At 33.5% G+C, this 17,644-nt stretch overlaps 1 protein-coding gene across 4 annotated transcripts in view; it reads left to right on the forward strand.

Annotated features, from left to right (window-relative positions):
* Nucleotides 1-17,644, forward strand: part of ARHGAP15 (Rho GTPase activating protein 15) — a 631,777-nt gene that overhangs the window by 423,037 nt on the left and 191,096 nt on the right. For all 4 annotated transcript variants that reach the window (XM_079135673.1, XM_079135674.1, XM_079135675.1 and 1 more), the window contains one exon: nt 15,850-15,927. In XM_079135673.1, the coding sequence (XP_078991799.1) occupies nt 15,850-15,927 (78 nt within the window). The remainder of the gene's footprint in view (nt 1-15,849; nt 15,928-17,644) is intronic.

A 17,644-nucleotide genomic window follows, 5' to 3' on the forward strand; every position in this document is an offset into this window, starting at 1 on the left:
CAAAGAGTAATAACCAGAAAAAAATAATAACCAAGGACTCTGAAACAGGATCACAGATCAGTGAAATAGAGTGTGACCATATTTTCCCATATCTTTACAGATTTAAATATGTTAACTTTAAATATGTAAAAGATGTTACATCTAAATACCCAGGACAAATTAGCAATGCTTTTCATAAAATAGAAATATTTAAAACAATTTTTTAATTCCATATTTTAAATTAACTCTCACATATTCCATTATGGACCAAAAAAATAAATAAATAAGAATAAGAAATAAAAGAAAAGAAAACAATTGCAGAATTCCTGTTTACCTAAAATTATTGAAGATTGCACAGAAATACAATTTTATGAACAACCATTTAATTTTGTGAAGTGATCAGAGTCTCCTGTTGTCTAGGATGAAAACAGGTCCTTATACTCAAAGTCCTGAATCTTTTACCATCATTGTCCTGTTTGACAGGATGATGGGCAGGGGGAACACTCTTCGCTTGTTGAATAATAAATTATTAGTTTTATTTTTAGAACAAGATTTCATAATTAATGTTGACAGGTAACAGGGTTACAGTTCGAAGGAGTCATCTGAACAAAAACAATGCATCTGTCTTCTTCCTTCTTTTTCTTTGCTGAATGACTACATTACTCTATGATGTCAGTTTGAACCTCCACCTGACCTCTAATACCCTCCTTTTGGCAAACCTGCCTCAGGAATAGCATTTATACATCAGCTTGAAGTTCAGACACCCCTATCACTCCTCTGAGTATTACCTTGAGCACAGCTACTTTAAAAGGTATCAATAATTTAGCAATAAATGACTTTGTCTCCTATTACATTATTTTCAAACATCAGAGAAGAGAGAATTTTGTTGTTTTGTTTGGTAAGGCAAAAAAAAAAAAAAAAAAAAAAAAAAGGATAAAGGGAGTCATACTGATATTTTTAAAAGCATGTTGTGTTCCAAGTCTTGGTATCCTCCTCCTTTCAAGGGGTTTTGTTTGCAGTGTTTTCTCTTATTTTAGATGAAGTAAAGTCAATCTTTTCTCTTGATATCCTGGCCAGTGAATTAGTACAAAAGCATTTGTTTCTAGGTATAATAACTTTTATCAAGATTTGTTTGAAAATTTAAAAGTAGGTTAGAATTCTAGGACTTCACAAGTCTGTCAATGTTTAGGACCATCAGTCTCCAGTGAGGTCAATAAGTATTAGGCTGAGTTATTAAGGGGGACTTAGGGTCACTGGAGAGAATGGAAGTGTTGGATGGAATCAGTGATCTATATACAGATACCTCCTGATACAGTGAAGTCACAGGAGAGATACACAGTGGAAGAGGCACCAAGGCTGTGTTCTTTGCAGCCGCCACTAGAAAGGAAAAAAGAAATGAATGTCAGAGAGCTCACAATTACAAGGGAGAACATTTCAATATGTAGAACAAAGACCTATGTGGATGTAAAAATCTCAGTTTAAAGCATTACATTCACCTGCAAGAAAAATCATTACACAAGTCATCCCCAAAGATAGATTATTTTTTTACAATTTTCATATGATGGGGAAAATATTATGATGGTAAGAATAAATCATGTTTAAAAATTAATTGCACTTAGTCAAATGTGAAAAATGTGCCTCCTTTCTCTCAAATCTGTAAGTACAGTAATAATATTTCTTTTCCCTGTAACTTGGTAACAGCAAATAATCTAGGCATGGTGTCTTTGGGTAATGTCAACCACTCTTTTCAATTAGGTTAAAGCTGATATGGTACACCATCCTTCTCTCTCTATTCCTGTGTCATTTTTTACTGTCCTTGACCCATTAGTCTCTATTATTTCTCTCTTGTATCCTACACATGTTAACTCGTACTATATTCAGCATCCTTTTAAGTTAAAGTGTGCTCTTAGAAGAGGATCTAGTAGATTAACCCATCCTAAATTATGCATGATGGTTGGATATGAAATCCCTCCATAGGATTTCAAGACCAGGGAATAAAATTCTAATCACAGAATTTTAGGCATAAGCAAACCTATGTGGAACAAATATTTTAAGACAAAATTATCTTCCCCAAACTTCTGAAGACATATATATGACTTCTATTATTAATCTTAAGACATATATTGGGGACTAATGACATAAAATCCAGGTTTGCAAATTGATAGGCTTTCATTTCTACCTTCTACAGCACTTCAGAATCAGCTATCATGACTGATATGGATTTTCTAATATTATTCTCAAAACTTGAATGGGACTGGCACTGGGGAGATTAAGATATTTCTTATTTAATTTTCATACAAGTGTATTTTTCATCTTAGAAAATCACATATGTGAGGAGAAACTGCATGAATATTGTAAATAGGAGTATCCTATGTAAAACATCTTAATTTAATTTACCATCTTTCAATGATAACACATCAGAAAGATGATTGATGCTAAATATATAAATATATGTGTATGTATATGCATGTACACACATATTCCAATAAGACTTCAACATAGACCTGTGTGACAAAATCATCCAGAAACAGAAAATCTGGTTTATATTGCACTATTGCTAGCTGAGTTTAAATAAGGAAACAATTGGTATTGGAATGCCTTTTTTTAAAAATCAATAAGTAGTGTTTTGAGTAACCAATGTATGTGCAATTTCTTTCTAGAGGGTTAACCGCCCTCACATAGTTGGGAATCAAGCTAAGATAGGGCTCTCCTAGACCAGTAACTAAAAGCTTTGCCTAATCTTTCTAGTTTCGGTGTGGGAGCAGAAATTAAGAAAGCCAGTCTCCATGCTACCTCTTGGCTTTTATCTGTACATTTCTTTTTGAGGGGTGGGTAATAAGGAACTGAACTCAGGGGCATTCAACCACTGAGCCAAATCCCCAGCCCTATTTTGTGTTTTATTTAGAGACAGGTTCTCACTGAGTTGCTTAGCACCTCCCGGTTGCTGAGGCTGGCTTTGAACTCATGGTTCTCCTGTCTTAGCCTCCTGAGCTGCTGGGATTACAGGCATGCACCACCTTGCCTGGCAGTACATTTCTTTTTGTGTGAGTCATAAAAGCATGAATGTCAATAATATCTATTGTCCAGGGAGAGTCAAAGCTTTCAAGTGGGAAAATAGTCATGTCTTTGCAGCTCTATTCCAAAGACATTATACTTTTATCTGCAAATCTGAGCATAATGAACCCAATAATGATATAGGTCATAAAATACTTAGATTTTGAAATGTCTACTGTGTATGCTATGAAGATTCTGAAACTTATGTTTCTCAAAGCATCTTTCAGTTAATTTAGGGATACAAAATAGATATTGAATGACACTGAATAGATTTATGATACTTTCCAAATATTTTTCAAGCAGGTCTATGGGAATAGAAATCCACAAGCTTTTTTCAAAACAGAGAAATATAAGTCATGGAATAATATCTTAGTAATAAAACAAACACCATTATTATTGTTTTTCATAAATGTAATATATGTATATGTATACATGTGATCATTATATGTAAACACATACACATATATTGTAAAATAAAACTTTTTTAAAAACTTAGGATAATCACTTTAATATTTCAGTACCTATCATATATATGTTTGTATATGACATAATTACATATGTATTACATATATATTTAAATATAAATATACATAGATTTACAAATATATAGCATATGTACCTATATCCATGTGTGTGTGTGTGTGTGTGTGTGTATGCACCTATATGCAATTAGGACATGTGCACACTGTGCTTATTGCTACATATCTCCAGTGCCTAGCACTCTGTTGCTACATCTTAGGTGCTTAATCAGTATTTGTCAAATTACCTGGAGAGATGAAGTTTGCCAATTCAAGGAATTTCCATATATGAGAATTTATCTGTCCTTTGTTGAACCAAAATTTAACATAGTTCCATTTACCAAACAGGAAAAATGTGCCCAGACCCATCTTTCTGTATAGCAGAAGTATTAACACCCACAGGATAGTATCCCCTGTATTCTCTAAAATAAAACGACAATCCAATTCATATTTTCTGAGAATAGGAAGTTCATACTCATTAGCCTTCTCCACTGTCATGATTAGGAACTTCTTTGTCTTTGACTAGATATGAGATTAATGACACTAGAATTTCTCAAAAGTTTGGGAGAGTATGAAAAGTTGAAAAGAAACCTCTGGTCTGTCATCTAGTAGGAGTTTGCTGGTGCTTGGTGTGCTGAAACAGGCTTGTAGAAATATCTCACCTTTGTACCTAGAATTTGCTTTGCTAACCCACTTTACAGGCATCAGTGCCAAAGAATTCTCTCACCTGAATGCTTAGCAGAGACAGCCATCAAAACCCTCCAGGAAGTGGCTAGCCAAAGGGTCTGAATTAGAGGCACCTCCCCAAAGAAGATCAAAAGTTATGCTCTACCAATACAGAGACACTGAGAAATGGTTGAATGTGTTCTAAATTAAACTGCCCTGGTGGTGAGCGGAGATCTGCCAAAATCTTTCAATTAATCACTTTTACCTTCAGGGCAGAGTTAGGCCTGAGAGTATTTCAATAGGTTTTTATTGGAACAGGGTTATTTCAGATATTAAACTATGTTGCACAAAGTAAAAATAATGTTATTTTTAAGTTGCTACTCTTGTTAAATAAAAGTTGGCAAGCATTCCTGGGGTCTGTATTGTGTCTGTGTATTTGTGTATGTGTGTGGCTTTTTCTTGTGCCATAAGCCTCATTGATTTAAAAAAAAAAAAAAAGAAAAGAAAAGAAAAAAGGAACAGCAATGAATTAGATGGTAAATATATTCATATAATCATTTTCATTAATAATGTGTTATAAATAATAGAAGAAAGGTTTTAAGTGTATAATTCCGTACAACACAATTGAGATATTTTTTCCTACATCTTCAGCAGTAACTTAATTAGAATCACCTGCATTTCCTTGGGTGGACACCAAATGGATTGCAAACAAAAACAGATTAAAATAGCTGCTGGAGCTCATGGCATACAGATGACAAGATTCACAAAAAGGACAGCGAGGCACTGAAAATGTTCACTTTTCAAACAATTTTAGAGGAAATTTAGCTCTTGCGACTTCTCCATAAAAGCTGCTTGTAAGTGTTTTGCTGAAAGGCTAGAATGGCTTTGTTTCTGATCCCTTGATGAGTGAGAGAAATGTTTAAGAAAGATCACTTTACAGAGAGATTCAGGCTGAAATGTGATGACTGTGATTCAAGCCAAGCCAAAAATTACAGTTCAGAATGAAAGGGGAGGGACGTGGTTTGGGAATCCATTTTCCCACATTCCTGAATCTCAATCATCCCAGCCAATGTTAAAAAAAAAAAAAAAAAAAAAAAAAAAGCCCAATGGAAAACAATGAGGTCACTTTGTTTAGATGTTTGAGGGAAAATAGGGGTGGAAGGATTGAAAAGAATGACAGCAAATATATGAATTTTAAGTCAATACCTATTTCAAATATGAAGGATCAAACGCTAGACTTTATATGTCTTATGACTTCATCACAAAAGAAGCAATTTTTTAGTGTTTTCTTCTTGTTTATGTTAGTGAGCCCTTTATTGCATGTCTTTAACTTATGAAGTAGTCTTTCGCTAGAATTTTACTAAGAAGAAATATACTTGTGCATGAAGTTCAGATTACTCCTCCTCAGACTCCCAGCTCTCCATAGAAATGGTCTCTTGAAAAGCTGGTTACTCTTCTCAAACCAGCTGTGGCTACCCTACTGCTGTGTAGACCTCAGGTTAGGCTTGCAAATTGCCAGATGATAATAGTGGGCCAAATTAGGCTCTTTGTTCTTGTTACTCCTATTTATTTTAATGAAACACACTAAGCAAGTTAAAATTTTAAAAGAATGATTTATTTACATTAACATGATTAAAGCATAGCATAATAGTAAAATTCAAATGTAAAAGAAACAGAATGATAGGAGATGATTCAAATGCATCCCCAACTTCAGTATCTCCCAACTACATGAAGCTCTCCAACAAGACAGCAGACCTTTGCTAAATGACAACCAAAGTCAGTAGCCAAGATTTTTATGAAAGGAAAGCAAAATAACAAGAGAATTTGTCAAAACTATAGGTACCCTTTTTTCCCTTTTTCCTGAAATCAATTGATCATCTTTGGTCTTACCCAACCGCAGATGCTAGTTCTCTCCTACTGAGATTTTATAGTCAAAGTCAGAGTCTCTCTGAGATCTTTCTAATCTTTATCCTAAGATTTACATAATTCTTAAATCCTATTTATGTCTACCATCCAACAGGTCCAAAATTCTTTGCTAAGTGTCGACAGAAATGTAAGAACCAATATATAAGAAATGAGTGTCTACACATGGGATACCATCCTTTTGATCATTTCACTTTACTCATAAGTTAAGCAAGGCATACAAATGACTTCAATCTATATAACATTAGCCACATTGGAACATATCCCCCTTTGTCTTTGTGCTGGTTCAACTACATTTAGTAATCCATGAATTAAAAGGAAAGATTTTAAAGGCAGTTGGCCCAATAGTAAGTCTAAATGGAACATGAATTGAATGAAATGCATGGAGGTTAGATGGGAAAAAAAAAAAAATGACTGAATCATAAAAGGAATCATGGCCAATGGAAACAAGTAATAGAAACTTTCATATATTTCTATCTACATTTCTGGACTTCAACAGTATGGATATGTGGATAAGTATCTCCAATCATGAGAAAAGTAGTGAGATATTGTGGCAAAAATGAAGTATAAATATGAGGGGGAAATTCCTGTAACATAGAATGGCAGTGACTTACCCTTTACATACACACTGAGTAGGGATGGCTTATGTTTTCCTAGTAAAATTTACAGTATCCAAAGAGATTCTCTTCAACTTAAAAATGTCCAATATTCCACTTTAAAAAAAAAACTAGTGAAATGGAAAACTAGACAAATAATGCAATAGATGATCTTTCCAAGATTTTTCCCAATCCCATATCTCTACAAAGTAGACAACCGTGCTAACTCACACCTTCCCAAATGCAATTTCACAACCTTTTTTAAGGTTTAAGTGGCGCAGTGCAGAATCAAGAAAACAAAAATGAGTAACATACTTAACATTCAGAATATCTTGTCTTTTTATTCTCCCCATTTTAAGTTGGAACAATATCAGTACCTGTCTTCCCAGGTGTCCAAATAGGATAAGATTGATTAAAGAGTTTAGCACTGGGCAGAACAAACAATGTGATCAATATTGATAAATAAATACATATTTGTTGCTGAGATGCTTAATGATTTTATTTTCTAGTACTAACAGGTTGAACTGATAAGGGGATGGGTGGTAGAAGAAATCATCTGATGGTGATCCTAATCACCCAAGAGTTTGATAAAAAGTTATTGAAGAGAAACATTCTGATTCAAGAGAATCTAAACTTGACCCTATATTTTTCCATTAGTCCCACATACTGTATTCTTGTATTGTGTGTGCTTTCACTTTTAAGATATTTTATTTAAACCTGGGATTCACCCCCTCAGTGACTATATGAGAAATATAAACAATGGTTCATTTATCAGTGTCACAGGTTCTGAGCCATTTTCTCAGAAAAGAAACAAGGAAAAGGTTTTCTTTTCTTAGTGATCTCTTTTCACTTTTTAAAAATTTAGTAACAAATATTTATCTGTTTCCTATCTTGAGACAAAAATTCTTCTTTTCCATATAAATCTCCTTTAAATACCTAATAGATGAAAAATTTGTTCTTTCATAAATGAATAATAAAAAAAACAGCAAAAACTTATATAATGACCTTAAAACAAACAAAGTAGTGAAGGAAAAATTTAAGGTATTTTGCTATGACATTCAAAAAAGGAAAAGCTTTTGTGATAATTGTTTGTGTGAAACAAGAACCTACAGCAGAGGTATGAGAAAGATAGAACAGAATACCAAGAAGAAAAAGAAAGAAATTCAAATTGAAAAGATTTCATGAAAGAAATATAAGACAAAAACAAAACAATTTTATGAGTAAAGTATGAATTTTTAAAAGCATAAATGACAAAAGGATTTATATAAACACAGAAAAGTACAGAAATGAGAAAAATAAAAGGATATGAGGGGTATACTGGCACTGAACCCTGTTTTAGCATAGTCTTCCAACATTAAAGTCACATAATGAGTATTTTAAACATTCATAATTTAACCCCTTATCATTTATATCCCAAGCACCAATAAAAATTATTTTGCAGCAGCATTCAGCAATCTAATTAAACATTTTTTCAACATTAAGAATATACCTTCATGGAATAAAAATAAATATCAGGTTTACATGTAAATTCTATAATCAAGAAATTTTGAAAATCTTTACCACATTCTTTGGTTTCTTGTTACTGTTTTAGAGTTTTAAAATTATGTAATTTAAGGTCCATGATATGTTTTGATAATTACAAGCTCATTAAAATATCATCTCCCTACATAAAAAAAGATACCTTGCAAAATGATGTAGCCCTCCCATTCAAGTTGGCAAACTAAAAAAAAAAAAAAATCTGATTTCCTTTTCTAAAAAAAAAAAAATTTCCAATGAAATAATTTTAAAAAATGTTTAGAAACTAGGGATGCAACTCAGTGATAGAGTACTTGCCTGTATACACAGGTCTTGGGTTCAATCCCTAGAACCAAAGAAGAAGAAGGAGAAGGAGAAGGAGAAGGAGAAGGAGAAGAAGAAGAAAGAAAGAAAGAAAGAAAGAAAGAAAGAAAGAAAGAAAGAAAGAAAGAAAGAAAGAAAGAAAGAAAGAAAGAAAGAAAGAAAGAAAGAAAGAAAAGAATGCTGAAAAGAGAAAAGGTACCATCAACAGACCAGACCAGAAATAGTAGAAATTCCAGGAAGACACAGAGCAGATGGGCTCAAACAACTACAGAAATAAAAGCAGAAGAAACACCATTCCCAGACAACATAATTAGGCACAATTTTTTTCAGTGATGTTCTAGGGAATATCTAAACTTGGAGTCAACAAATAAAAAACAGAAATTGGCACGAGGTCAGTATATAAAAGTAATTCACTAAATAATGGGATCTAACTATTGGGAGAACTGGGTCCCTGGCCTTTTTTCCACTCTACAGAAATACCTGCAGCAGCCACAGCAGTCTGTAGACATGTTCTATGAGGACAAAGGCAAAGTGACAGATATCTGAGAGCAAGACAGTAGAGAATGAGGTATCTCAGGTCCTCTGCAACAGTTAGAGAGCTTTACCCAGGAGCACAGTAGTTAAAGTACTGCGAAGCCAGCATGAAGTCTTCCTTACTTTGAGAGGTAGAACTCCTACCCTGTTATCTATTCACATGCATTCATCCTACAAGAAGCCCTTACTCAGCCTTCTCATTTAAGATGAAGCCAGTTGGAGAAAAATTCTGGTAAAAATACAGGTTGAATATCCTTATTCAAAATTCTTGGGACCAGAAATATTTCAGATTTCAGAGTTTCTGGATTTGGGAATTTTTGCATATGCATAATGAAATATCTTTTGGGAAGGGACCCAACTCTAAATATCAAGTTCATTTATGTTTTACATACACCTGTACATATAAGCTAAAGGTAATTTTATATAATATTTAAATAATTTTATATATAAAATGAAGTTTCATGTTGCAGAATTTTTTACTGGTGGTGTCACATTGACACTCAAAAACAGTTTCAGATTTTGGAGGATTTCAGATTGACAGATTAAGTACACTTAATCTGTATTGTGGTACCTATGACCACTGTTTATTCTAACTAATTTATCTTTCAATCATAAGGGTAACTGGTGTTTAAATTGGCACCCATTCTGAAGAAATTCTAAATATAAAGATGAGATGCGAAAGATGGAAACATATATCAAGCAATATAAGAAATAATTTTCTGATTAAAATGACCCAGATGTAGAACATTTCTGAGCAAACTTTTACTGCTACAAGTTTAAAAAGAATTTTTTTTAATCCCTGAGAGATAAAACAATTTACCTGCAAAGCCTCCAGAGTCAATTTGACATCAGATTTAACAGCAGGGGTGCTATAAGATGATGGAACATTTATATTTCAAAGTTAGGAAAGTAAAAGATTATAAAATCAAAATAAATATTCAAATCAACAGTCAATTATAAAGGAAAAAAGAAATGTCATTGAGATGGGAGAAATAAGGAAGATTACCAAGAGTGTACTTTTTTGTTGTTTTTGTTTTTTGGTTTTTGTGGTGCTGGGGATTGAACTCAGGGCCTTGTGCTTGCAAGACAAGCACTCTACCAACTGAGCTATCTCCCCAGCCCCCAAGAGTATACTTTTATGAACAAAAAAAAAAAAATTTTTTTTAAATAAATCCAGGCTCAACTTGTGGCTCAGTGTTTGAGTGCTTGCCTAGCATGTGTGAAGTACTGGGTTTGCTTATCAGTCCCTCATATACATAAATAAAAATAAAGGCCCATCATAAGCTAAAAATAAATATTTTTTTTTAAATACAAGAACAAATAACAGTGGAATGTAAGAGAATACTACTAGTTGACTCTGACCTAGACCTGTACTGTAAAATATGGCATTCACTAGCCACATGTGGTTCCATTATGCAAGCAAAATGAAATAAAATTCCATCCCTCTGTGGCATTAACCACATTTCATGTGCTCAGTAGCATCATATGTGGTCACTGATAACTAGTTTGGACAGTAAATATATAGAACATTTTCATCACTGCAGAATATTCTACTAGATAATACTTAATTTGAGGAAATGAAGAAGCCAAGAAAAGAGGAGGTTAGATCTTAACTTTGGTGAGATCTTTATGAAACAAAATTTTAATGTTGAACCCTCTTACACTCCTTTTTAAAAATAGTGACTAATATTAACTCATAGATAAGTCACAAAATATTTATAAAATACAAAATAAAATGTAAATGTTGAGAATGTGTAAAATGATAACATAATTATATATTATAAATAATAATAACATAGGAAGTGGTGGAGGAGAAAGAAGGAAAGTGAATGCATTAAGTAATTTATTTTTTATAGCTCCAAGGTAATTTGATATATTGAGATGGAAATAGACAGATGTAACTAATAATGAAGACAAAGAAGATATATAAATGAGTGGTAAAACTATGGATGCACCAAACTCTTTATCTTTTCTGATAGCTCAAGATATGCCATTCAAAGTGAATAAATTAATATACAGAAATATGACACATGAGTATAAATAGGCAACAACAAAAAGAATGCAAACAGAACTATTACCAATAGTTGTTTTTGGGAAAGCAGGTTGAGGCAAGTAGGTCATTCCCACTGGATATTCTTTTATATAATTTAATTTTTATTTTTACCATGGAAAATGTCCCTATGGTTAAAAAAAAAATATTTCGAATGATTGTTATAAAGTTACATAGGTATTCTATAGAATAAAATTATTCTTGTTTGGTCAACAGAATTGTGTCAATTTTTTCTTGTGGTAATAATTCTCAGGAAATGGCATAGCTGTTGAAGGATGGGCATCTCACAATAACTAAATAAAGCAATAACTAAATAAAACTGGCACAAAGGTACAGCCTAAATTGCAGTCATTGGATTCACTGGAGTTAAATATAGAGTTATGCATTATATCTTGTACTCTCGATTGAATTTGAAGTGTGTGAACTGATAATCAGCAATAAATGATTGGAAACACTTCTACTTAGAAAAGGAGTAGGTATGAATGGCACCAAGATTACCCCTGATGTTTGGCTTTGAACTCAAGCAGGATTTTGGAAGGAAAGAGAAAGAAATGTGCAGCAGATTCAGGGCTGTCTGAGTGTTCCAGTGCTCAGTGGTCCTTGCCAGGGGAAAAATCCAGACCTCCAAAGTATTGCGAGAATGACTCCTCTTGCGGTAGCTCTGGCCTCCTAGGAATTAGGAAGCACCATAAATTTCAGGAAAGGGACAGTTTGTGCAAAATTCCCAGCCCACAGTTTCAGACTCCAGAGTTTCAGATACATTTTGTCATGGGTCAGAAAAACAATTAGGCTTTCGGTGTATGTTCTTCAACAGATTCAAACTCCCTATCTCTGTTGTATGTCCATTAATTCAGGCTACCAAGAATGCTACCTAATCCTCAGGATGCAATTATTTTTATCAGGCTCATCTGCATTGTCAGAAAACTGCCCCTCTTTTGGCAGATAAGCCAGTCAACTCTGCACACAGTGCTGGTCTCTAAGATTTCTTTTTGGAAAGTGTCTAAGATTTATGGTGGGAATTACTTATGACAGCTGCATTTTTTCCACTGAGCTTAGACCACCATTTGGTCTAATAACTCCTAATTGTGTGTCTGTCCTACTCTAAGCTTCTTCAGAAGGAAAAGAAGAGAAAGACTTTTTAAAATTCCCTACAGCAACACCAGTGATTTCTTCCAATGGTAAACAGTTCTTTGATAGATAAGAAACTCAGTCAATGAAGAACTGATAAATGATATTTCAGTGAATGTGGATTTCTTAGAATATTTCATTAATGCTGCTAATGCCAGTCTGGCAAAAAAAAGTAAAATAACTTAGTTTCATTGTGTCCCAATGTATTTTTAGCAAAACAGGCAGAATTTCTGTCAACTTTGCAGTCATGTTATTTTCTTGAAAGAGGTGTAACTCTCAAAGTAAAATGTCTCCAAACTTTACCAAAGCACAATGTCGTTACCTTGAAGACATTGCTCATTTAAAAATCGTTCAAAGTCTAATTATATTTCCAAAATAAGTAGTTTCTAGTCCAGCAAGGATAATGTGGTCATGAAAAGGATGTCCAAATACACCAATTTACATTGGTTTGGTTTGGCATAACTTTCAAAGTTCTTGGAGTAAAAAGAGCACATCACGTGAAGAACTGTAATTTGGATAGCATTCCCAGGATTTTGGGTTTGCCATTTTGTCAAACACTCAGTGGAAAGCTAATCAACTTCAAGACTGTACCTATATAATTTATAATTGCTTAAATTCACTGATAAGTTCCAGATTATCTGGCAAAATGTAATACCCTCCTTTTTAATATGTACTTTGTCATTTTCACTCTATTTATGTAATTTTAAAAGTATGATAACAGGGGAGCATGAGCTATTCAAAGCAGGAGCCACTAATGTCAGAGATGATTATCATTCACAAGATGGATGGTGTTGATATCTCTGAATCTGAAGGGTTTGGAAGTTGTGTCAAGTTAGATTCATATTGCATCTAATATGTTTTACTTTACTCCTCTTACTTTCTGGTTTCTATATTAAGCCACAGAACAGTTTCTCTGTGACTCAGTTCTACACCCACAGTGGTGACACAGGTTGGAATGACCCTCCCTGTCTCCATCTCCAGTGCTCCCTTTCCCTATCCCAGAAGAAAGTTTGGTTATTAATTTAGGATGAGGTTGCTTTCTTTGAACAGCAAAGTGTTTTCCAACTGTTCATATGTAATGTATCCAATACACACTACTCTTTCAAATGTTTTTGATTATTGAACTTAAAAAAGGAAAAAAATCTCTCCTGGAAATTTACTAAAGACCAAGGAGAGTGCTTCTTATTTTGTAATTTAAAATTTCTGTAAGAGAAAAATAAAGGTTTCAGATTCTGAAAATTTCAGTAGTTAAAATTCAGTTTACAACTCTAGGTAACTTTCATTTTAATAGCATTTAAAATACTATTACATGAATTCTAGCTTTAAAGTAAAAATGCACTTGATTTTATACCTCATATAAAGGGATATACTTTTATATAAATGGGTTTAAGTAAGGTACTGATTTGCAACAACATTTTATGAGAATTCAAATAAAAATGGCTTAGTTAATTAGCAAAACACAAATTAAGTTTTTTAAAAAAGCATACAAATTTCTCACTTTTATTATAATAGATATTAATTGACTTTCCATCTGTAATCATTATCTTAAATAGAACCAGTTTAACCAATTCTTTTTTTCTTGCGTGTATTAGGATTTTTCATGTAGAGAACATAGACCCATACTGTCCATGGATGTCTCCATTTTCCAAAATATCATTCTTCTCTAAATTCCTTCAAAACAATTGATTACCTGTAGGAAAAAATTAAGGAGATATGAATTTCATCAAACTTTGGTTGTTTACCTGATTGTGGTGACAAGTAAGGTGACATTGTTCACCCTTCTGGGTTTTGAATGATGTTTGACTACATGTGGATCCAAAACTATTCCTTAAGGTCCCAACTCTGGTGTCATGAACTTTTTTCTATAGACTATACAAGGACAATGAAGGTGATTTTAAATAATTCCAAAATATTTTCTTTCATGGCTGTATGAGAAGAAAAATTAAGAGGAAAATATCTGAAGGGGACACATTTACTTGAATGACAGTAATTTCTCCAAATTGATATGATGCTTACTACTGTGAATCACAAGGATTGACCATGGTGCTGTGCCATCTCCTCAGGAAGTGTGATAATGACCCCCACACAGGCTGGCAATCTCACCTGGGCCTCCTGAGAGTTTGGAGACATCTAAGAATATACACTTCTGATTTTAAAGTTTTATTGTCAGCATTTCTGAGAGGCAATAATAGTATTTGAATAAGAGTTTCTCTTTTAAATTTCCTGTTTCTCAATCTTCCTGATAACTTGGTCATGACAATAACTAGATGTTATAAATCGATGTGTCTAAAACAAGTTGTTGATTATCCAAACCCACTTCCAGGATAACTTATTTTGGTGACCAGTTCTAATAATAATTTGAAATTAATATCACCATTTTGGCAAGGGTTTTATTTATTGGCTCCTCCAAATTGCAACACCACATGACCTATCACATAGTATAAGTTATCCAACTAGTTATATGTTTTAGTCAGCTTTTTTGCTGCTGTGACTCAAAGACTCAACCAGATCAATTGTAGAGGAGAAAAAGTTTATTTAGGGGCTCATGGTCTCAGAGGTTTCAGTCCATAGACAGCCAGGTCTATTCCTCAGGGCCCTAGATGAGGCAGAAAATCAAAGAGGAAGAGTTTGGTGGAGGGAAGCAACTCACATCATGATCAGGAAGCAGAGAGACATTCCACTTGCCAGATTCAAAATATATAGCCCAAAGGCACAACCCCAATGACCCACCTCCTCCAGTCACTCCCTTCCTGCCTTCAGTTACCATTCAGTTAATCCTATCAGGGGAGCAATTCCCTGATTGGGTTAAGATTTTTATAATCCAATCTTTTTGCCTCTGAGCCTTCCTGCATTGTCTCACAAATGAGCTTTGGGGCGGGGGGGGGGGGGGGCACCTCACTTCCAAACCATAACATTAGCATCTTGAATATGATTTTTACTCTATAGTTTCAAATAATCAGGCCAATCATTGTGTGTCATGCTATAGTGATCACTAGGAAAAGAGAATGGACTAGTGGCTAGAAGTGTAGCTCAGTGGTGGAGCACTTACTTTGCATGTGCAAGGCACTGGGTTCAATCCCAGCTCTAGAGAGAAAGAGGATGGAATGGAATAAAGAAAGAACAAACAAACAAGGGAGGGTGAGTAGAAAGAAAAGAAAGAGAAAAGAAGCTAGAAAGACCAGAAGGAAGGAAGGAAAAAATTCACAAAACCTGGACTTATTTCACCTTTTCAAAAACAGAAGATAATATACATATACCTTGGAATTTCTTATTCCCCCTGTTTAATTCCTTTATTTTTATTTGAAATAAATCTTAAACATGTTATATCATCCCTTGCTATCTACAGCTCTTTTATGGCTCAACTAGATTCAAATTTTTGGATGATTAACTGTCATTGAATTTTATGATTAGTTTAGTAGTATTAAAATGTTGAAGATTGCTTAGGTTAGGGCATAGGAATTTGTTTTATCTATGAGAAAGAGAGATTTGATGGTGATTTACTGCTTTCTTACCATCTTTGTTCTTATGTAAGCTAATATAAAACATACCCTTTTGTTTTCAGGTCTAGATGCTGATGGAATATACCGAGTTAGTGGCAATCTGGCAACAATCCAGAAGTTAAGGTTTATCATCAACCAAGGTAAAGGATGTTTTCACTTCAGGCCTTTTCTTCTGTAGTTACATCTCTAACAAAACTTCAGATTCTGCACTGAGGGTACTGTGAAGAGCTAATGATAAAATTTTTGATAAGAGCCAATAAGAAAGAAAAAGTTGAAGAAATTATAAAATTATCACCAGATAAATAAAAGATAACCATTGACCTGTAGAAAATTAGAAAAAAGAGAAAGACAAACTAGTAGTTAATACGAAATAAATAACGAGTGGAAAAGGGCAAAATAAAAGTTGGAAAGAAAATAATTACAGAAAGAAAAATGAGATAAAGAAAATGTTGTATATATACACAATGGAATATTACTCAGCCATAAAGATCGAAATTATGGTATTTACCAATAATGGATGGAACTGGAGAATATAATGCTAAGTGAAATAAGCCAGTCCTAAAAAACCAAAGGCAGAATATTCTCTCTGATATGTTCATGCAAACCCACAACAAGGGAGGGGCAGACTAGAAGTTCATTGGACTAGACAAAGGGGAATGAAGGGAAGGGAGGGGAGATGAGAATAGGAAAGACAGTAGAATGAATGAGACATATCATTCCTAACTTCATATGTAAATACACAACCAACATAATTCCACGTCATGTATAACCACAATAATGGGATCCTTATTGGAACAAATTATACTTATACTACATATGTATAATATTTCAAAATATACTCCACTGTCAGGTAAAAAATGTGATCACCAAATAATAGCTCAAATTTATATTCATATACTGAATCTTAAAATAAAAATAGCACACAAAAAATTAATGGCTTATAATAGACACTTAAACATGCTGATGAATAAAAGAATGAATGAATGATGGAAATTCAAGGGTGAAAATTACATGTGGTAGAAAATTATGTAATTAGTAAGAACAACAATGAAAAATTAGAAATTACGTATGCTGTAAAAGAATTACAAATTAAAATAACAAGATATCCCTACACACCCATTAGAACAGCTGTGATCTGAAGCACCATCAAGTGTTGGCTAAGATGGTATAGTCACTTTGGAACATAGTTTGGCAGGTTTTTTTTTTTATTTTTTCAGCTTTAATGATGTAAGATTGACAGATAAAAATTATATATATGTAAGGTATACATTGAGCTATTTTTAAGATTTTTTACAGACTGCATTTTGATTCATTGTACACAATAGGGTACATCATTTTGTTTCTGTGGTTGGGTAGGATGTAGATTCATACCATTCATGTAATCATACATGTACATAGGGTAATGATGTCTGTCTCATTCCACAATTTTTCACACTCCCCTCCCTCTCATTTCCCTCTATGTAATCTAAAGTTCCTCCATTCTTCTCTCACTCTACCCCCTCATCTCTATTACCTATCATCATCCACTTATTAGGGAAAACATTTGGTCTTTGGTTTTTTGGGATTGGCTTATTTCATTTAGCATGATATTCTCCAATTCCATCCATTTATCTGCAAATGCCATAATATTTTTCTTCTTTATGACTGAATAATAATCCATTGTGTATATATACCACAGTTTCTTTATCCATTCATCTCTCAAAAAGCATCTAGGTTGGTTTGATAATCTAGTTATTGTGAATTGAGCTACTATAAACATTGATGTGGCTGGTTTACTGTAGTATGCTAATTTTAAGTCCTTTTGATATAAACTGAGGAGTGGGATAACTGGGTCAAAACGTGGGTCCATTCCAAGTT

The sequence above is a fragment of the Sciurus vulgaris genome (assembly GCF_902686455.1).
Source record: "Sciurus vulgaris genome assembly, chromosome: 3".
NCBI lineage: Eukaryota > Metazoa > Chordata > Mammalia > Rodentia > Sciuridae > Sciurus > Sciurus vulgaris.